This window comes from Echinops telfairi, unplaced genomic scaffold (assembly GCF_000313985.2).
Source record: "Echinops telfairi isolate 266 unplaced genomic scaffold, ASM31398v2 ScPeMD7_31;HRSCAF=116, whole genome shotgun sequence".
NCBI classification, from domain to species: domain Eukaryota; kingdom Metazoa; phylum Chordata; class Mammalia; order Afrosoricida; family Tenrecidae; genus Echinops; species Echinops telfairi.
The window spans coordinates 1,849,439-1,872,516 of NW_022103928.1; the positions used below are offsets into that span (position 1 = coordinate 1,849,439).

Here is a 23,078-nt window from a genome sequence, read left to right on the forward strand (position 1 = left end):
TTTAATAGAAGAAAGTGTTCTTGCATTGAGGGAGTACTTAAGTAGAGGCCCAATGTCCATCTGCTACCTTAATACTAAACCTATAAATATATGCACATAGATGTATTTCTATACCATTGAGCCAATTCTGATTCATAGTCACCCTATGTACAGGAGAATGAAATATCAACTAGTCCTGGGTCATTTTCACAATTGTTCTTATGTTTGAGCCCATTGATGCAGTCACTGTGTCTTATGCATTTATTGTATTTTGAATAATTCTATATCTGGGTTAATTTCCAGGTGATGTCATGTATCTCTTAATCTCATAAGACTGTTGATGACTACTGTTAATTCTCTCGATGATGGAATCACCTTAATTGTGTTTTTTTTACAATTTCCATTTGCCTAGTTATGTCTAATTTTGTAATTGAATTGGAGGCATAATTTTGCATAATTCTTGATTGGCATTTCTTTTCTCTTAGGATTTTATATCTCTCTGCCTTCTTGTTTGCCCAGTTTCTGCTGAGAAACCAGCATAGCTCAGTCTGATTTGTTCTATTTTGTAGATGACTTTCTTGTTTTCCCCTTTTTTATTATTATTTCTCTATTTGATCAGCACTAACACATTTATCTTTACTTTCACTAATTGTTTTATGTAAATTCAGTTCTACTATTTTGTCTTTCCTCTTTGTGGAAACTCTGTCATTAATCTTTTGGATTTGTATTTGTTATTTTCGTGTCATTTGTAATGTTCCTTTTACATTGTAAGTTTGTTCTTGCATAGCTTTCCCAGATTCTTCTAGAGTGTGTTAGTCTGGGTTGATTAGAGAAACAAATCCAAGGATACCCTTATGTATAAGAAAAAGCTTTATATAAAGAGTAATTGTATTAAGAAAACATCCCAGCCTAGTCCATAAGTCTGATACTAGCCCATCGGTACCAGGATGAAACTTCCTCTTTAGACTCATGCAACATATGCAATGATGCAGAATGCAGGAAGATCACAGGCCAGTGGGTGGAAAGTCTTGTGGATCCAGTGGTGGTGGAAACATTTTAGTGCTGGTGTGGCTCTCCATCTGTCTCCTCCAGCTTCAGGGCTCTGGCTCTATTAGTGAAGCTTCATGTGTCTTGTCAGTAGGAAAACAAAGCAGAAAGTATGTGTCCTACCTCCATTGAGCTATTTATCTCCTTAGCGCCTCCAAATTGGGTCATCAAGATATGGCCTGATTGACAAGCTAAACTCCACCCCTTCACTCTTCATAGTCTCAAGGTAGACCCAGATTATGTAACTGCCTTATAGAGTTTCTATTATTTTCTTGATTTTATCTGCATTGTCCTTGATCTCTTCTTTAATCTATTATAGAGGCTTACATATAGTTATTTTTATCTCATTATCTGGTAGTTCCAGTATCATTTATTCATCTCAAAGTTATTCCAGTTCTGTGTTTTGTTTACTTGCTTGAATCATTTTGCCTTTTGGGGACAGAAGTTGTCAATAGTCTCTGAGAATCATGTTTTGTGTTTGTTTTTGTTTTCTTTACGTTGCATATTGTGAAAAGAGGAAGATCCTCAACCAGATGGATTGATATTTGTAACAAGGAGCTTAAGCATAATCCTGATTATGAGGACGGACTGATTCTTCAGGATGGACCAGTTCAGATTGTTTTTCATTATGTTGTATCTATTTTGTTACATTTTGTCTAGTTGTTCATAGGATCACTATGAGTCAGAACTGACATAGGGCAACGAAACTCAACAACAATGCTGGTATGCTTCACACCATGGTGAGGGTGCTACTTTGGCGACCCTGAGACAGCCTCGTGTGTCTTTGAGTAGATTTGGCAGTGGGTGTGAGTGTGAGCATATGTTTTGAATGCTGGTCCTGGCAAGTATCTGAGGGCAGAACATGGAGATATTGGCCACTGTCTGTCATTGAGCCAATGGTGCTTGAGTGAGTGATGGTGTTCACTCTGTGAATATGGTGGCTTGATATGTTCACCTGCTATTGACTAACTAATAGAGAAAAAGGAGGCTGGTCAGAAGAAAAGAAAAATACAAGATGTGTGAGGAATATTTAAGAAAGAACAAGAGAAACAATAGAACATATCTTGTACAAGAGTTTGTCACAAAACATGCTTAAAGTGTGAGGTTGGTCCTCTTTCTGCAGGCATGTGCACTGCAGACCACAAAGGTGTGGGCATGGTGTGCCAGCTCTGTGGTTTCAAAACTAACAGGTAAATAAGACTTCAAATAACAAACAACAAAGAAAAGAAACAAAAAATACAAAACAAAAAGAAAAAGAGAAAAATAGGAAATAAAAAGGAGAGGATGAGGAACGAGCTCAGAAATGTTAGTGTAGGGTGGGTCTAAGGAGGGATTTTGATCAGCCATCAGGTTGAGGGATTGCATCTGTGATAAGCATAAATTGTGTAGAGTAAGAGAAGAGATCACAACTCTAAGATCGCTGGTCACCATTGTGAGTGCCGGTCCAGTCTTGGTCATGATGGAAATGTCTAGTTCCTGTTCTGCAATCATTCAAAACAACTATGCTTTGCCAAGCCATTGTCATTTCACTGTTTCACATGCTTCCTTGTTGGCTGTTTTAATTCTGTATCTTCCTCTAATCAGTAGTTGATTTAATTCTGAATTCTTTCCTTCAAGCTTCTGGGTGTGAAGATTGTCGTATTCATTTCACTCGTTTTCTCAGGTCTCTATTGAAATGGTCTAGGGAGTGTGTTTCCCTCGTCCACCATCTTGAATCCTCCTCACACATTCTCTGAAGGGTTTCTAATGGCTGATTTTTCAGAAAGAGAACGCCAAGTCCTTCTTTTTGCTTTGGGTGAACTGAAAATGGTAACCTTGGTTAAGAGCCAAGCATTTTAACTATTTTCACCACCTGAAAATTCCATATTGTGCTTAATTGAGAAATTTTAGATTAACTAAATGATAACATAAATATGTTCATAAGTAGTATACATATGTGTGTATGTGTTAAGTAGAATTTCTAAAGAACAATGAATATTGGACCAGAGGCTTGGCTATCTGTAAGGGCAGCAAAGAAGAGATTCTTACCTTGGGAAATGGATAAAATTCAAAGTTTCCCATGTTATGTCATGTTAAATTGCTGCATCAAGTGACTTAAGATAGCCCTGGTAAATGGATTTAAAAAATACATGCTTTAGAGTATGTGTATGTAACAGTTTAAGTTTTGTGCCAACATTGTTGGGCCAGGATTATCAGTGGTTTAATGATTAAAACCTAGTAATCCCCTGTGATGAGATGTAACATAATTTAATCCACTCCATAATGATATATGCTGTGAATAGCCTATCAGTTGGAAGGAATTTTATATGGGAATGTGACCCACTTCCAACATAAGTGGGCATGTGAAAAAGTTTGCTTGCTTTTTACCTGATCTGGATCTTGAAAATGGCTTGTAGACCTCTGGTTCTCCAGACTTGAGCCAATAGCCTGTTATATTACTTGGTTATCCTTGGATTTATCAGCGGCCTGCAATCTAGTCTGACAACCTTGGATAAATCTAGCTCTGCCATATTCTTGGTTCATCAGCCCCACTCCTACATGAATCAGGAAAGACACTAGCCCAACATAATGACCCATGTTCTTGGCATTTTTCTACTTCTACAATGTGTGAACCATTTTCGTGATTGGTTTTGATTATGTAGAGAACTCACGTTAAGAATCAATCAGGGAATCACCGGTTTTATTAATTACAATCAATTTCTTAATTTTTCACAAGAAATATTTAATTCATTTTAGCATCTCTAACATTTATTAAACTTTTGGAGGTAGAGACTATTCATCAGCAAAGAGCATTTCCCATGCCAAGAACCTAAGATCTACTCAATACCTAGTATATTATAGCTCTCCAAATGATGTTTGGAATAGAGTTAGGGATAATCTAGTGAAACACTATGGGAGAAAAACAGTCTAAATAGTCTTTTTTTTTTAACAATTTGAATATTCATTTTATTTAGGATACCCCTCATGAACTCTTGAGCAGGCTCATTACAATTAGTTAGATTTATAATATTTGCAACATTAATTCTTAGGTCATACGAAACTTGGACTAAACTGAGCCGCTACCTTAGTTTTGACATTTTAGGATATTGAACCATATAAAATTGCCTTTTTTAGGTTAAAAAAAAGCATAATATTGGTAATTTCATATGGTTCAATCTAATCCTTGCTAAAAGTTATCTTTTAAGGACTCTTAGATCCCATGAGTTTATAACACAAGAAAACATTTTCATTTCTTATATAGTTGGTGTATCACTAAATAGATTATTTGAATATATACTTTTAACTTTTAATTATTATGGGTTTTTATAATGGACTAAGTGAGGTAATTACATGATGATGCTTCCTTGTGGGCATGGCCTTCTCATGAGGATTCTGGGAACTTTCTCTTTTTCTCCTTGGAGTCGGGACACCCTTTCTTTCTGCTTTGCTTTTCTGCTGTTGACTCAATCAGAGATCTCCTGAAGCCATGTAGGGACCTGTGCCAGATGCTTATACCACCACTGGATCCATAAGACTTTTCACCCACTAAACAGGATTTTCCTGCATTTTGCATCATTGCCTGTTCTGTGTGAGTCAGAAGACATATTTATGGACATAGCATCTGACTTATGGGCTAATACTGGACTGATGGACTTAATCTGAATTGGTCTGGGATGCTTTCTTGATAGACAATTATACTTTGATATAAAGCTCTTTCTTACACAAATATGGGTGCCCTGGATTTGTTTCTCTTGTCAGCCTGGCCTAGCACATTATGGTACCGGAAGTGGAGTACTAGTGAAACAAATCCTGAAAATGGAGAGAGGATGCTTTTTGACCTCTGCTTTATGGCAGCTTTTCAGTTGCTAGCTAGAGGTTAGATATGGCCACACTGTTTACTCAACTCTTTTCTGGAAAAGTCATGGGAAGTGAAAATTTTGATTCTTAGAAGTTGTCTTTGGCTAATCCATTTCGTAATGCCAGAAATGAATGTGGTAAATGTAAATTTTGAGCTCAGGGGACAAAAATCACCCCTTAAACCTCTGTGAAACCATGCTGGTTAGTCAAAATGTTGACGGAAGGTTAAAACCACTGACAGAGGTCTCACCACCACTCGATGCAGTCAGAGGCCTATGGTCATATTTCTTATCAATGGAATAGTTTAGATGACAAGTACAGTAAGATAGATAAGGATAGAATTTGACTGTTTTAAGAATTGAGTTTAGGATCTGGCTATACTAGGTTTATGCATTTTCTTCTGCCTATTGTTATTAAACTTCAATTTTAAAGTTTAGACCTTTTTTTGTTTTGTTCACTCACAGAATATTATGTTTAAATGATGTTGGCACATTTTGAGTTGCATGCATTTTAGTTTTATCCTGTTAGGCACAAATATGACTTTATTATTGCTTTGTTTTTAAAAATATGTATGGCTAAAGAGTTGTGTAAAAGTGTCAAGTTGACAAGGGGTGATCTGTGGTAGTAATTACATAATCTGTGTCAACCTGGTAAACAGAGTGAAGGGGTAGAGCCTAGCCTGTCAAACAAGATACAGCCTGATGATGCTTCCTTGTGGGTGTGGCTTTATCATGAGGATTCTGTGAACTTCCTCTCTTCCTCCCTGGAGGCAGGACACGCTCTCTCTCTGCTTCACTTTTTCTGCTGTTGAGTCAATCAGAGAGCTCCTGGATTGCTGCACCACAGCTGAGATGCCTCCACTGCCAATGTATCCACAAGACTTTTCACACACTAACATGTTATCTTCCTGCATTTTCCATCATTGTATGTGCTCTGTGAGTCTTGCTTTAGTATAAACCATAGATTTTTAGTTTTTTTCTAATTTATTATTTTCATTTATGCATAATTATATTGATGCAATGTCTATTCAGTTCCTTTCTGTTGAATTCTGGCAATTCCTCATTATAAATGTGCTTACTAATAGTTATCCTTAAATTATGATTATCTTTAAATTAATCTGAATATTTAAAAGTAAAATATGCTTATAATATTATAGGCCATATTTGATTTAAATTGTCATGCTATCTATAGATTGTGTTTCTTGTTACATGATAAATTTAAGTTTGCTAAGTTGAACATTTAAATTTATCAATTGATTGGAGTGGAATGAACTTAGATATAGATATTTTATATTTAGATATTGAGATATCATTGGAGTTTTATTGCAATTTTTATACAATCCCTTTCTTTTAATTCCAGTAACTCTAAAATTATAATTCTTCTTAAACTAATCAGAGCTTTAAAAGTAAAAGCTTCTTATGCTATTTCAGACAATCAGATTTATAATAAAATGGCATATCATATATAGAGATGGAGAGAGATATGTATATAGATTGGTTTGTTTTTGTTTCATTTTTTCCATGCTTCCAAATAATCAAGAGCAGAATTATAAACAATAAAGCCTAAGCTGCAAAATAGTAACAGCAAAATGTACTTCATCCAAAATCTAAAACTACTGTATTGAATTCTGACTACAGATTACTAGAAAACATACTATGTCAGAAGAGATGCATCCTTAATTTATAAGTTCACTACTTAAAAAAATACAACAAATATGGAATTCATGAAAGTTACTAAATTCAGTAACTTTACCTGAGAGTGGTATTTCAATTGCTGTTGAGGATTTTAACAGGAAGAAAATTATACATAGGAACAATCCTCTTCCACTTAATAGCATCCCCATTGCTCTTCAGGGAAGAAAGAAACCAGAAAGAATCGCGTGGTATAACTGAGGAGAACGATGTGAGACTGGAAGCATTAAAAAAAAAAAAGAATAGAATATTAGTACATAGTGTATAAAGTATCAATCTAGAGCTTAGTTTTTTCTTTAAAAATATTTTTCTTTAAGAAACTATTATATAATACTTTCCCAAATATATAATTGCTTGTCCTTCTTGTATTTAAAATGTACTTCCTATATGCTACATTATAAACCAGAAACCATTTCAATTAAATAATATTTTTAAGTCATATAAATATTTAACTAGAAGATACTAGTATGTTGCAAGGAATGTGTCTAAATATTGAGTTAATTTTACTCAGGTGGCTTTATCACAATTAGTCTTTATATAATGCACCGATTTTTGAATCAACATGGAAGATTATGTCTGTAATATTTTATTTTTCTGGTGAAATTACTCTTCACTTCCACATGTAGCACACTAATAGACTAGCCTTAGTTAATTTCATTAAAAATGTTGCTTTTTTACATTTAGTTTTTATATCAGGCCCCTAACTCTTTTTGACTCAGCAATAAAGATCACAAATGTAATATTTTATTCTGGCAAGTTATAAAGAAGATAAAAAATAAAAGATATGGAGAAAGACCTGGATTTCAACTAAAAGTCCTAAAGGTGGGTTTGGCTCAAGAAGCAAACAGCATCATCAATTATTTTCCATTTAATTAGGATAGTTATTCACTCCAAATTTATCAAATACAATAAGGTTCAAGTTTCAAAGTTTCCTTTCTCTTTCCAATTTACTTTTTAGTAGAACACTGTGAAAGTGAAATTTGATGTAAAACATCTCAGTGTTTAGAATGTACTTCTGCAAATAATGATTTTTTTTCTTACTTGTAATATCAGCTTCTTATGTACATGATTTTCCTTTTCACTGACTATGTATATTGCATTTATTTTGAACTAGTAATTAATAACAATATAGATAGAAACAAACTATGAGTGTAATATTTAATTCCAAGTATTGTGGCTTTTAAAGTTTTATCCAAGCTGAATCGCAATAGTTATGGACTATCAAATGTATCAAGCAACAAAACCAAGTCTATTGCCATCAGGTCAATCCCCTCCTATAGTGATCCCAAAGGACAAGGTTAACTGCTCCTGACTGAGGCTTTCCAAAACTGAAATGTTTTCAGAAGCCGACTGCCTTCTTTCTCCTGTGGAACAACTGTGGGCTTGAATTTAAGAGCATTGAATTAAGAGCATGCACGCTCTTAATTACAGGGCCACCAGGGCTCCCTTATCTCTGTGGGTCAAGTAAGTCAAATGCAAATTAGTAATTATGCTGTTCATTTGTTTTATGCATTTGGGGACCTGAGTAGACAGTAATCCTGTCTACATTCTGACTTGAGAAAAGTTCAATTGATCATGATGGAAAAGACCACCACACTAAAGAAAAAACTGTTGATTTTTTCTTCATGAATTTGAGTAATGACATGAATCTAAATCTTCCTAGTGCAATTAATCTACCTGTAAAATGAGAATTGGGGAAAATCCTTATGTGGTCTAGAATATTTTGTAAAATGATAAAAACTTGCATTTATAACTGAATATATCACTATATTAATTGAATTCCATTTTTCTGATAAATTGACTTAGAGTCAATCTCATTATTATCAGATTCCATATCTGTGAATTGATCTACTTGTTAAAATTTATTTGTAACCTAGGACCTGCGACAGTTACATGGTCACCTGCTCACATTCACAGAGCAGTGAAAAATATGTTCACATGACAGACTCTGTGCCAGCTAAGGTCAGAGAAGGCGACCTCCTCTTTGTCTTCTTGTCTCAGCTCTTGTTCTTTGGTAAGCAATTGTCCTTTGGGCAGTTCTTTTGGCAGTTCATTCAACGTCATGTTTCTCATTTTTTTAACCTTTTTTGGTGGTGCTTTTCTGATTACTATGCCCTCCAATTCTACTTTTAAAGTACTTTCCACTGTTCTTACAAGCATATGTATGCTCAATGATGTGCCTTAAGAGAAAAAAATGGGTTAGATAAACTAGGGTGAAGAATGACTTATAGTGCTATTGGTCATAAATTCAATGTCAAAGAATAAGCATTTAATCATTTAGTTTATTAATTTATAATTAATTTAATGTGCATTAAATAAAATGCATCTCTTTTTATGGGAAGACATTTAGCATATGTGACTCGATGCATTAGAATTATGCTATTGGCAAAGAATATTAAATATACCATGGACTGCCAGAAGAAAAGAGATATCAATCTCAGGTGAAGAACAGCAAGATACTCTGTAGAAGTGAGGATGGAAGGACTTTATTTTTCTTAGTTTGCACAAGACAGTCCAAACATTGGAGAAGGATATCATAAAGCTAAAGGTCAGCAAAAAAAGATGACTTTCAATGAGCTGGACTGACACAGTGACTGCAACAGTCTACTGAAACGTAATGAATGTGAGGATGTCACAGGAATGGAAAATGTTTCCTTTTATTATTCATAGGTCCTTATGAGTCAAGTGACTCCATGGCTCATAACTGCAGCAAAAAATTGTCTTTAAACAGAATCATAATAAAACAAGTATTGATTGGTCAGAGCTTCCAATGACGCTAACCCTGTGTTTACCCTAGGAACAAGGCTTCTTGTACCACTGGGTACACTCCAATTTACTGCGACCCAATATAAATTTCCAGGCCTTCCAATCTTTATAGGAGCCAACAGTCTCATCTTTAAGCCATGCTTCAACTGGTGGGTCTGAACTCACAACATCACCAAGACTGTCAGTGTTTGAAGGGGCTTCCATGGGTCGTAACAACAGGGAATAAGAGAATCAACTCTATTCCAAACAACATCAACAAAATGGGCAAACATTGCTTTTGTTATAAAAAATCAGAACTCTCGCTAAACTAGGTAAACTAAGTTCTGTGTTTGTTTACGTTTAGAGGTGACATTGAGACAGATAGTCATTGCTTAAATGAAAAGTCTAAGGAAAAGGTTAATGCTTGCTCTTTGGAATATTTGCTTTGTTTTCTAATCTGAAACAGATTGATAAGAGTTATCTAAATTCATTGTTTGTAATTATAGATCATTCTTTGCTTGAAATCTATTATCTACTCTTCTATTCCATTAATATTCAAGTTCTTTTGCTTAAGGATTTCTCATGTCTTTCTTTAATGAGCTGCTCTCTATTTATAAAGAGCAAGGCTTTCAAAACCATGATGCTATTAGGAAACCATATTTTCAGGTTTATAAACAATATGTCATCCTGCTCTGAAAGAGGGAATAAAAATATCAGCCAGACAAATAAGTGAGAACAGTCTTAATTAATATCCTAATTTAGATGAGCAAGTTCACTAGACTCTACCTGCTATAGTTAAAAAACTTAGAGATAGAAATTGTTAGTCACAATCTAACTTTTCAAACTTTAATAGCTGCAAGTATATGGACTTGGTCCAAGCAGTTCTCATAAAGAAGAAGATACACGAACCATTGGATTGAAATAAGACTATAGATTAAGAGACATGGCAAACATTAACGACACCAGATTATGGATAATGGTTAATTCAACATCTGACTTTATGTCCTGCAGGGGTTAGTTTCAATTTACTTGAGACTTATATGTTCAAGAGGTTGTTAAATAAAAGTCATTGGACATTAAAATGCAACTCCCCTGGAAGCAGAACTCCATTAAGTGATGACGACAGCTCAGAAATTGCTTTCAGTTTAGGGAGTCAGCGATAATTTCCTTGTCAGAATGCATAACACGCATTCTGTTTAGTAACCCTGTTTTTCAACAGTAGAATCATGCACGTGACACTTTCTGACCTGTCTCAATTTCTCAGGTGTGAATAATGCCAGGAAGATTAGCAACACACTGGTTAACAATCAGAAACGTGGAATCAGGCATGCACACCACAGAGGGCTGCTTTCAAATCAATCACTTAAAATGCAAACCCTTTGCTCTCCAAAATACAGTGGCCTGTAATATAAAATCATCACTATTATCACAAACTTATATCCCCTCAGATGTTCCTAAAATTCTTCCAATTCGGCAAAGCCAGATGTAACCTACTCTTACCTTAAAGTCATTCTCTAAAAGAAAGTCAAAAATGTAATCGGTCCAGCCTTTGTCAATTCAACCTGCTTGTGAAGCTTCCATAAAGCCAGTGGCTATTTTTTTTTTTATTGTTTTAAAAATAGTTTTTTTGGCACTTTGTCTACATATCATACAATTCAATAGTTCAACCATTTCAAGAAGTCGTACAATCTTTACCACAATCAATTTTAGAACATTTTCTTTCCCCCTGTACTCATTGTTATCCATGTAATTTTGTTTCAGCTTTGTAAAAAATATACAAAACTAAGCGTTTGTCAACTCAAACCAGTGGCTATTTTGGGGATTCTTACTGCTAGCCCTCTATCTGTGACAGAGAACAACTGTGCTCCCTGGTTTCCAACGGCTGATATTTCAAAAGCAGATGGCCTTTCTCCTAGGAGGACTCTGTAGATTTGGACCTCTAAGCTTTCAATCAGTAGTTGAGCATGTTAATCATTTGGACCACCCAGGACTCTTACAACTCCTCCAAACAGTAAACACAACAAACACTCCACTTTCATGAAGTCAATTCTGACACCTAAGGATCTTTATAGGATTTCTAAGGCTACGATTATGTACAGGAGCATACAGCCTCATCTTTCCCCTGCAAGTAGCTCATGACTGTGAACTGTCAACCTGTGGCTCGCCATCCAACACGTATGGGACAGGGCTCCTTAAGGCTCCTAAAGGCTTACATAAATGCAAAGTGATTGTGCCCTGCTGAACAGAAGTGAATAAAGTGTGGTAAATAAGATCATGAAGAATGAATCAATTCAAGAAAACACATGTTCAAAACAATGGTCTTTTCCATTTTCCCCAAACTCTAACTTATCTTTACAAAGGAAGCTAATAGTTTCTTTCCCCACAACACATTAATGAGGGCTTCATAAGTTAATATAGGTTTACCTTAGGAAAAGAACAGATATTTGCTAATAGTAATACTGATAATGATAGTGAAAGTTGCTAGTGGTAATAAGAGTATCTATTAAAATATTATGATCCAGAAAATATGGTACCTTATATATCTATTACATTTTTAAAAATCCCCAAGACTTTCAAAATGAAAGTTTTTTCAGAAGTACAAGTATACTGTCATTTAATTGAGTGGGGCTTTATTGCACTTCACAGACATTGCATTTCCTACAGTGAAGGTCTGTGGCAAATTTGCCTTGAACTAGTCTAATGAAGCCATTTTTTTCTAACAGCATGTGCTTATGTTGTGTTTCTGTGCCATATTTTGGTAATTATCGAAATATTTCAAAATTTTTCAGATTGCTGTTGCACAATTAATAGAATACCCTCATTGCCATCAAGTTGATGCAGACTCATAGAAACACGACAGTGTACAACCCACAGAAACTATGGGTTTCTGAGACTGTCAATCCTTAGAAGAGTAGAAAAGTCGTTAAGAACTCATCAGTAGAATGAAAAGCCTCATCTTTCTTCCCCGGAGCACCAACGAGGCTCCTGAATATTGCATCATGTAAACATAATTGATATGCACTGAAAGAACAGAAAATTCATAGGAATCCATTTATTGCAGTGATCTGGAACCAAAGCTACAATATCTCTAACACATACTTGCATTCAGTGGTCAAATAATTAATTCATAGTACACATCATCTGATGTATTGGGCAAGGTTGTATCTGCAAGTTTGGCAATTCAAAACCACCGCTCCCTGGTTAACAGATGGGACTTTCTACTCTGTAAAACAGTTAGAGTCTTGGGAACTCAAAGGGGCAGTTTTACTATGTCCTGTAAGATTCTATGGGTCAGTATCGACTTGATGACAATGAGAACTCATCAAAAAAATCGGAAAGGGAAAGTAGAAGGATTGGTTTCAGAAACATAAATTCTGTTCTTCTTTTTGAATCCACATATTTTTCAAAATCACTTTTCTTCCTATCATAACACTGCTTCTTCACTTCTTGCACGTGGCAGACTTTATGGCTTGATTTCAAAGAACGAAAAATCATATCATTTTGAATGGGTTGGGGGGAGTGCAGAGTGGAGACCCAAAGCCCATCTGTAGGCAACTGTACATCCCCTTACAGAAGGGTCGCGGGGAGGAGACGAGCCAGTCAGGGTGCAGGGTAGTAAACATGAAACATACAACTTTTCTCTAGTTCCTAAATGCTTCCTCCCCCACTATGATGATCCCAATTCTACATTACAAATCTGGCTAGACCAGAGGATGTACGTTGGTACAGATAGGAACTGGAAACACAGGGAATCCAGGACAGATGATCCCTTCAGGACCAGAGGTGAGCATGGTGATACCGGGAGGTTGGAGGGAAGGTGGGGTAGAAAGGGGGAACCGATTATAAGGATCTACATATAACTTCCTCCCTGGGGGATGGACAAAAGAAAAGTGGGTGAAGGGAGACGTTGACCAGTGTAAGATATGACAAAATAATAATTTAAAAATTATCAAGGGTTCATGAGGGAAAGGAGAGCAGGGAGGGAGGGGGAAAATGAGGAGCTGATATCAAGGACTCAAGTAGAAATATTTTGAGAGGAATGATGGCAACAAATGTACAAATATGCTTGACAAAATGGATGTATGTATGGATTGTGATAATAGCTGTTCGAGCCCCCAATAAAATGCTTAAAAATATATGTAATAGAAACCATGAGTATACCTGTTCTGAGTCTAGGTCTCAAAATGTGTTATACACAATGACTATCTCTTGGACCTTACATACCAGCTATCATTAGAACAAACCTGGGCCAGGCAACTGAATGGTATAAGGCACATGGCCTTATTGCCTTTTTTCCAAAGCTAGCAAACAGTACACCACCAACCATGAAAGGTCAGTTACCCTGCACCAGCCAATTCTTGATGACTTGCCAACTTAGCACACATGCAAGGGTCAGGCAAGCCTATATTGGCTGGAGCTGGCTAAGGTCAGCATACCTCCTTCATAGAAGAGTCGATGTGTAAACATGAATATTTATTGTATCAAATCCTTGTTAGGGGGGTGGTCTGCAACATAAAAATAAAAGTAGCTTGTTAAAATAGAGATGACAGAATGAAATAATTGATTAATTATTGATAATGACTAGAGTTGAAAAATATGCATATGGGGGCTCATCAAATTACATGAGAGCCTCAAAAAATTCATGGAAAGTGGAATTAAAAGACAATTGGATTTTCCTACAAACTTTTTGAAACCTGCTCTGATTTTATGTTGGTCTTAATATTTCCATAATAAGTATGTTTCTAAAGTCCCTTCAATCTGTGGAATCTGAAAATCAACTAAAATGTTCCCACATCAGGAACAAGAATATTTTTTGCTACAAGAGAGCAAAGTCATGAAAATGACCATTGGCATACACTTACAACAAACCAACAAGACAACCACCTAACGGCTTGTTCAAAATCTTTGGCACAGCATTTTGTAGTGATCCTATTTTATTGAAAACTTTTTGATCCTTTCAGTGCATCATATTTAAATGAATATGCCTGACTTTCAAAGTAAGGACAGAACAGGACACGGGTACAGCCAAGAGTGGCAGGAAGCATGGAGAAGGGCAGTTCTTACAGTGTAGTGTATTTTACCTCAATGACATGTTTCAAATCCTTCGAATTTTCTCTCAGTGATTATTCACAGACATATCAAGGTTGAATTTTTAAAGAGAAAATATAACATTGCAAATCTGAAGGGGCAGCAGGAAAGGCAACTTTTATGATCACTCTGTTTAAAACATTCATTTTTATGGCAACAACTACGTGGAGCAGAGGTGTCAGGGATAGTCCATCTGCCATTTCTAAAGAACGATGGAATGTATACAGCCCCCAAAATGTTACATTGACATTTCTCTCCAATGAAAACCGTAGTAAGCTGTTTGAACCACCAGGAATTCTCGACATTAGAATGAACTGCATACACACAGTCCACACTAAATCATCAGCCCCCGCCCCATTCCCCGGATTTAAATAGATCTACAACTTTACTACAGCCAGCAGGAAGGGGGCTGTTATGATGCTGGCATCCAAAGCATAGTTTTAAAAATAACCCAATGGGTTTGTATAGTAGGCTGGAACATTGTTATAACTTGGACTTGTTTACATTTTATTTTCTTACCACACCAAAAGGGCTTAAGAATCACTGAGCTGCAGGAAAGAAGGTGTCTGATACACGGCTAATTGACATTTTCATGATGGGAGGGATGTCACCTTTCCTCCCCTCAAACTTACAGGGTCCTTTGATGAAACTCCTTTTATATTCATGTCATTTTCCTATTTCTACAGGATTGTCAGGTCTTACAGTAAACTATTCTCTACGTTCCAAAACCTGGGCCAACACAGTTCTTTAACTGAAGCGTAACCCGAATCACTCAGCGCCTCCAACAAAAGAAGATGAAAACAATCTGCAAAGAAATGAACAGGCTTTGGTTCAATCACTCGCTTGGCTAATACCATAAATCAATTCACAAGTACAGAAAACACAGTAATCCTGAAATAACCGCTAATAGCTTTTTACTCTGCTAACACAGGAAATATTGAGCATTATGGCCATATCCGTTCAAACTCTGTTTCATGTCACTGAAGTGACAAGACAAAGGAATTGCTGGGAGTGTTAATTCATCCTCCCTGCAGAGCTTGCACAGTGTATGTAGTAGGTTAGAGAAACGAACCCTTTATTATAAGCAAATTGACTTATTGGAAATATGTCTGATTTAATTAATATTAATTATAAGGGATACATTAATATTAATATTACCATTATGCTCACCCATCGCTCCTAAAACCATGTAGGTATTAATTCCATATTTGCAGCCTAAAATTTGGAACAAATCAAACAATCTGACCAACTAAGAAATGTATGGATCAACTATGAAAAGTTTCTACTAATAATTTCACCAAGCCTTAAAAAACAGCTTCTAAATATGATTTAAAATAATCTAATAACACATTTTCTTCACAGAAAGAATGACTGACCTTTAGAACCTTATATCATGCATTATTGTTAAAGCTAAGGTTTCATCACTTCTGATATGAGTAAGAGAGTTTGTGGATTATATTGCCATATGAAACAATCATGCAAAATATTTTTGTAAAATATAAGTACTAGAATATATAAAAGAAAGCATATGCAACATATTGTTGAATTATAACCCACAACCAAGTTCAGGAAATGCCTCCTTAAATTATCAAAAGTCAACTCCTTTACAAGCTTCCTATTCATGTTCTTATTTGTTCAAAAAACCCAAACCAAATCCACTTCCAGGGAGTTGGTTCTGATTCATAGTGATTCTATATGGGGTGTTTGAGACTGTAAATGTTTATGAGAACAGACAGCCCCATCTTTATCCCTTGGAGCAGCTGGTGGGTTTGAACTACCAGCCATGTAGAGAATGGCACAATGCCTAACCCACAGTGACACTGGGGCTGCTTGCCTCACCTCAGAGTACATAAAAAAACCCAAGGGATTTCAATAAAGTTATTGAACTAGAGAAGAGCTTTTTTATTCATTTAATTTTCTTATTCTCTTTCTATTGTCATTGAATGTTATTGTTATTTATTGTTATATTCCCTTGTATATTTCAACTCTGCTTAATATTAAGAATGAAATTTTCATAAAGAAAATGGGAGTATTTGCAGGTAAGTGAATTCTTCTATTCTTTATGACCATGAAAATTATAAGCACATGTGGAAGTTACATAATCTGTTGTCAATTTGAGACTATGAAGAGTGAAGGGGTAGAGTTTAGCCTGTCAATCATTTGGAGGCGCTAAGGAGATAAATACCTCACTGGAGGCAGGACTCACGCTCACTCCCGGGGAGACATTCCTGCTGACAAGACTCATGGAGGTATACTGATGGCAGCCAGAGCCTTGGAGTTGGAGGAACCACGTGGAGACCCCTGCCAGTGCTAAGATGCTTCCACTGCCACTGGATCCACAAGACTTGCCATCCACTGGCTGTGATCTTCCTGCACTTGCCATCATTGCATGTGTTGCATGAGTCTGAAGAGGAATTTACAGACTACTACTGGATATATGAGCTAATATCGGACTTATGGTCTTGATCAGGACTGGGCTGGGATGTTTCCCTAGTCTACCCAGACCAACACAGCATACATCTAAAATTATCCCTGGAAATTTTTAAAAGCCAAACATTATGCAAAATATTTGATAAATGATAAACAATATATAATGTTTGATTGCAATAAATAACTATATTTAAAAAGAGAAAAAAATATACCTACGTTTTGAATGGTCTCAACCTATTATTCTAACATTTTATATTAATCAAATATTTTTCATCAGTACATTCTACTTAAAAATGGAAATAAACAAGGCTCATGCATTGTTTTTGTCCTCTCTCCAGATGCAGGCACCAAACCTGATTGACCTTTATTTTGCCAGCCTAGCGTATAGAAGACATTGAATACATTTTGCTGAATAAATGGGTTTCATATGCCTAAGGCAAGGATGACAAGACTCATTGTACATACGTTGGACATGGTATCAGGAGAAGCCAGTCCCTGGGACAGGACACCATGCTTGGTAAAGTGGAGGGGCAGCAACCATCAGGGGCAGAAGGCCCCTGATGAGACGGATCGACAACAACGGACCCAATCTGAGAACAATGGTGAGGATGGCGCAGGCCCAGATGCTGTTTCGTTCTGTTGGACCCCGGGTTGCCAAGGGTTGGAACCCCCCTGAAGGTACCTAACAACTGCAACAACCCGAAACGGTTTTTGCTTTTGTCATTCATCTAAAGACCATGCTGAAAGAGTTGTTGAAGTAGATATGAGATTGAATATGTAAAACACCAAGCTCAGCGTTGCTGGACTATTCGTAATGATTTTATGAAGGCTACTAAAATAGAATTTTAAATTAATTCATTAATTTGATCAGTGTCAGCAGAGGGTCAACTAAATTCATAGGTATTATTGGTTCTTATATGAACCAAAGGAAAGCAAAGGATTACATTTTCTAAAATTTGCTTTAAAATACATAAGCACAGGTCATATGTTAGTTGCATGTGTTAGTTACATGTGCTACCTTCCAAATATGGTTAGTTAACATTTAAAGAGCTTTAAAATTTCTAATCAATAATAGGAGAATTGACAATTACAAGCTTTTTATCTGCCTTTATTTTGAAAACTAGGTGGCATGTTAATCATAAAGTAGATGCTAAAAAATGTTCCCTAGTAAAGCAAGGATTCATTAGAAGTGATTACCCAGTTACAAGTACCTGTGCACTCATGAGTTTTCATGCTTGTAGACAATTTCATGGCACTCCAGCTCAGGATTCCAGTAGGGCCCATTCATGCATCAGAGATTTTTGTTTTCTCCCTCCATTTGAGAATGAGCTAAATCTGCTGGTAGAGCATTGTTGCATTTCCCTCTAATAATTTCTTTCTTTTTTTTTTCAAGCAAAATTTTTTCCAGGATGCCCTAAATGTCTAACAAATCAGACTCCGTCCAACAAGTATGCAAATGAGCACAAGTGAACATATGATAGCTGATACCCGTTTGCTCACCTGAGAAACTTCAACATAAACTTGTTCTTGTCACTTAACACCCAGTACTTGTGTTATGAAAGCAAATACCCAAACCAAGCAGAAAGCAAGCTGCAGCTATTTGCTTACCTAAAGATTTACAGCCTCAGAAACCGTATATAAGATCTATATGAGTGATTTATTATCCATGAGTCAGAATTAACTCAATGGCTTTGGGATGCAAACACACACAGATACACAAGGTGTATTATATGCAATATAATACATTGTTAATGAATCTATTATTACAGGGGTCATCACTGATTATTTTTAGTGTTCTCTTATCTGCCAACATTGCCTACATTAATTAATTGCATTGCATTCGTGTTATATTTTTTGTGACTTCAAAGATGGTATTGAATTCATTGAAATTATCTGAGTAGCTAGAAAGTACAATGACAAAGATAGTGTTCTGTATATGTTTTCAATAAAACCTGCTGAACTCATATTAAACATTTTCTTCCTTTGAATAGAGAACTCAAATTACCTTTTTTATGTTTCTAAAAATGCATTGTTCTCAACTCAAAATTCACTGCCATTGAGTCAGTCCAACTCAAAGCAACCCGACAGAATAGTATAGAACCGTCCTTATAGGTTTCTGAGACTGGGAGTAGAAAGCATCATCTTTTCCCAGCGGCAGCTGGTGGTTTCAAACTACTAACCTTTCTGTTAACAGGCCAAAGCATAACCATTATGCCACCTGGCCTCCTCACATACTGTTTGTACTAATAAATTATAATTTTAGAGATCTTCCTTTCATATATGTGGTAATTTTTACCAGGGAATTTGAATTTACCATGGATAGCAGTCAAAAGGAAATAAACCATGCGCATATTAAGTAAAACTGCAACGTAATTTGTTAGGTATTAGTTGATAAAGCCACCAAAAGAGTGACTTCTCCTTTTTGAAAGAAGAGTCCCCAGTAAGGTGGCAATTTGCATAAGTAATTGTACAATATAGATACCTAACACATGGCAATGATGTCTCTCGTTAGAAGTGGGCATTTTCACAACAAGGGCTCAACATTTGCTGCTCAGCGTTCTAACTAGACAATATTGAATCATAGCAAAGAGCTATATCCTTGTGAAAGAATTCCTTCTTGAAACAGGGAAAATCACCTCCATCAGCGTTGAATCGTTTAGTGAGGGCTAATGGTGCTCAAAAGAGAATGGCTGATTCTAACATATCATTTTTGCTTAAATTAGCAAAATAAATATTGAGATCTCTCTTTAAGAACAGTAGAAGGATGGCCACGAATCCTCTTAAGCAAAGACCAGTGTCTGTCTTTCTTTCTTTCTTTCTTTCTTTCTTTCTTTCTTTCTTTCTTTCTTTCTTTCTGATACAGCCCGAATGACCTAGTTACACAAGTTATGTTCCATTTGAATCACTGGGTGATAAAAAATATTAGTCTACAGACTAAACCAGCCATCTCTACTTTTGCGTGCAGAAGGAGCTCTCTGGACAGAGCTTCATGAAGTTGAACTGAGTTCTAATGTAGACCCTTCTGAGAAGAAGATAGAAGCCCTGGTTGTGTAGTGGTTACATGCTGAGCTTCAATCTTTAAAGTCAGCAGTTTGAAACCACCAGCTGCTCTGCAGGAGAAAGACAGGGATTTCTATTCCTTAAAAGAGTTAGTCTTGGAAACACAGGGGTAGTTTTACCCTGCCCTATGAGGTCGCTATGAGTCAGCATCAACTCATTGTCAGTAAGTGAATGTGAAGGAGTAGAATCCCTTCTATTTTGCCCCACTTCTGCATTCCCTATCTGAACTGCACTGGCTAGATACTGAATATCTAGTCCAGTGATCTTTGAGACTTGGCACTCTTCTAAGGCATTACATGACTTTTAGGACAGACCTAGCTCTTTATGATGTCTGTTATTGTGGAATACCAGACCTGTACTCCGCTAGAAATTAAAACTATATATTAAAGGATTTTTTTAAATTCATGAAATTGGTAAACACAGGCACCAAGGAATAATGCTGCAGTGTGCTCCTGGCATCAAGGAGAATTCCCGACTCAACTCGAACTCACTGCCATCATGTTGCCTTTGACTCATGGAGATCCTATAGCACTCGGTAGAACTGCCCCTGTGGGTTTCCAAGACTGCAGCAATGTAGGAAGCCTTGTCTGTTTCCCTCGGGGCGGCTGTGGGTACCAAACTGTCCGGCCCGTAACACCGTATACCAGAGCTTCAAAGGCCTTGAGTTGACAGGTGACAAGGGAGTAGAGGCGGAACAGTACAGGGGAAGGGAAAATGTCACAAGGAGTCATCAAACTACAAACTCCCCCCGAGACACACACAAACTTTCTTAACAATAATCTCTCACCTAATGTTTATCAGAGTTATGATACGATTGCAGCACTACATCTTTGCTTAATATGATTTGATTCTATTTCCTCCCCTTCTGGGAAATGTTGGCCAAGACAATTTCTCTAAAGCAAGTAGTGTAAACATGCTTGACAAATAGCTTTTAAGCAAGAATCCCTAGAACAAGATAGGACATGGCCTTTTCTCCCTTCTAAATTACAAGATAAACTCTCACAGGAGGCAATATTTATTTTCATTAAAAGCAGGAGAGGACACTCATAGCCGAACTCCATTTTGATCCAAAATGGAGTTTTAATTTAGGCCTGAAGTCAAACATTGCTGTCTCCTTAGCTTTAATTGTGGGGCACATACTTGCCCCACAAACTGTATAATCTGGTCACCAATCACACTTTTCACCATTGTCCCCTTGAGATCCAATGGCATGTTCTCCTTCTAATTCCCCAAGTACTTATTCCACACCATCTTTTGCCACTTAAATCATCTTCCCTCTGGACCACTCTTCACTTCTAGCCCTAAACAACTTCTCCATGTCCTTCAGGGCCCAACCAGCTTTACTTTCTCAGAAAGCATTCCACTGGCAAGGATTTGCATTTCATTATTTTTACCCTGGAACCATTACATGAGTTTAGAAAGATTCATTCATTAATATGATAGTTGATTGATGTATAAATGCTCACACAATTATAAGCTTTATTGGATCAAGCACCAGTCAGTGTCTGCTTGTCTTCACGTCCTCAATGCCAAAGGCAGTCGCTGTACAAGCAGGTGCCCTATGACTCTACACTGCTGAAATAAGTGAGAGTGGCTGCGCGTCAAACAAGCCATCGTCTATCAACCAAGTAAAACTGAAGAAATAGCGTAGCAAAGAGGACAGTCTTACCATAGTGGGTGCTATTCCCTTTGTGCTGTTGAGTGTGATTTTCTGTTTATTCTCACGATGTCCAAGCTTACCCAAAGCTATCTTCCACGCCAACATTTCCATTTCCTCTAGATTGAATATCCACCTGACTATAAGCCCTCCTCATCAGAATCACAAGAACTTCAACTTTAAGATTACTCAAACTTAGCAAATCCAAACGTGCATTTATTTTTATCCTACAGCCAATTTCATATAAGGAAACTTTCTCAAAAGATTCTGACTGAATGAGTAAGCACGCAGCTAGCCGTTAACCTAAAGCTTAGAGATTTGAGCCATCAGCTGCTTCTCTGGAGAAATATGTGGCAGCCTGTTTCTGTAAAGGTTTACACATTTTTAAAGCCAGTGGGTCATTTTACTGTGTCTTATAGGAGCCCTGAAGGAGCTCTGGTGGTGTAGTGGATAAGCATTTGGCTGTGATCCTCATGGTTGACAGTTCGAAACTACCAGCAGCTCCAGGAGAAAGCTTGGGTTCCTATTCAGGTAAGCAGTGAAAGTCTCAGAAACCCACAGGGAGTCGCTAAAGTCAGCATTGACTTGATGGCAGTGAATTACAGGAGCCCTGGTAGTATAGTTCTTACCCGGTGGGCGGTGATGAAATGACTCACAGTTGAAATCTCCAGCCATGGGGCTGGACAAATAGATTTCTACTCCCATCTCTGAAACTCACAGGGGTCAGTTCTATTCTGTCTTAAAATGGTCACTATGGGTCAGTATTGAAATGGCGGCTGTAAGGTTTTTGTTTGTTTGTTTTTAAAGCAGTTACAGTCTCAGATAGCCCTACTGTGTCCTGTAAGGTTGCAGTGACGCAGCATGGACTGAGTGGCAGTGAACAGGGTCACTAGTCTTGGTGGTAGAGCAGCTTATGAGTTGAGCCGCTGACCACAAAGCCAACACCAACTAGAAAGATGTACAATCTAGGACCCAATGGCAATGAATGGAGTTGACAGGGTTGCTGTATGTCTGAAGCAACTCAAAGGCAGTGGGTTTGGGTTTCTTTAGCATTACTACAGCCATAGTGAAAATACTGCAAGTAAAAATTCTACCTACCAAAAGTATTGCAAGTCTGAAGGAAAAATGAAATATTTTATGTAAGACTAAAGGCATTTTGCCAATGAGGAAACAGAATCAAGAAGCCACCGACAGCGTACACTGGAGAACTCAGAATTACAATGATTGAGAAGCTAAAAACCACAAACAGGGATACGTTGAGGGTATTTTCTCATTGACAACACTTCAGAAGGTGTCATTTACATGACAGGTCAACGAAGGTTGACAAAGCAGGAGTTAGTTTGCTTGGTAAATGGGGGACAAGATATGAGTGATTACACCTTTTTTAAGAACAAGTTTAAAATTGTAAATACTCCTAAACTCTAAGCATATAAAATACCTAAGAAAGATGTTTAGCTGGGGAAAAGAGTAGTGAAAACTCCAATGTTTAAAGACTGTTTAACCACCTGCTCACTCTAAACAGTCTCAGCATCTGCCGCTTCTAA

General features: G+C 36.9%; 1 protein-coding gene across 1 annotated transcript in view; it reads right to left on the bottom strand.

The window, feature by feature from the left end:
* CHL1 (cell adhesion molecule L1 like) overlaps positions 1 to 23,078 on the bottom strand; it is a 266,472-nt gene that overhangs the window by 121,814 nt on the left and 121,580 nt on the right. The window contains exons 3-4 of the mRNA XM_030885602.2: positions 13,736 to 13,804; positions 6,616 to 6,771 (exon numbers count right to left, since the gene is read on the bottom strand). Of these exons, the coding sequence (XP_030741462.2) occupies positions 6,616 to 6,706 (91 nt within the window). The 5' untranslated portion in view covers positions 6,707 to 6,771; positions 13,736 to 13,804. The remainder of the gene's footprint in view (positions 1 to 6,615; positions 6,772 to 13,735; positions 13,805 to 23,078) is intronic.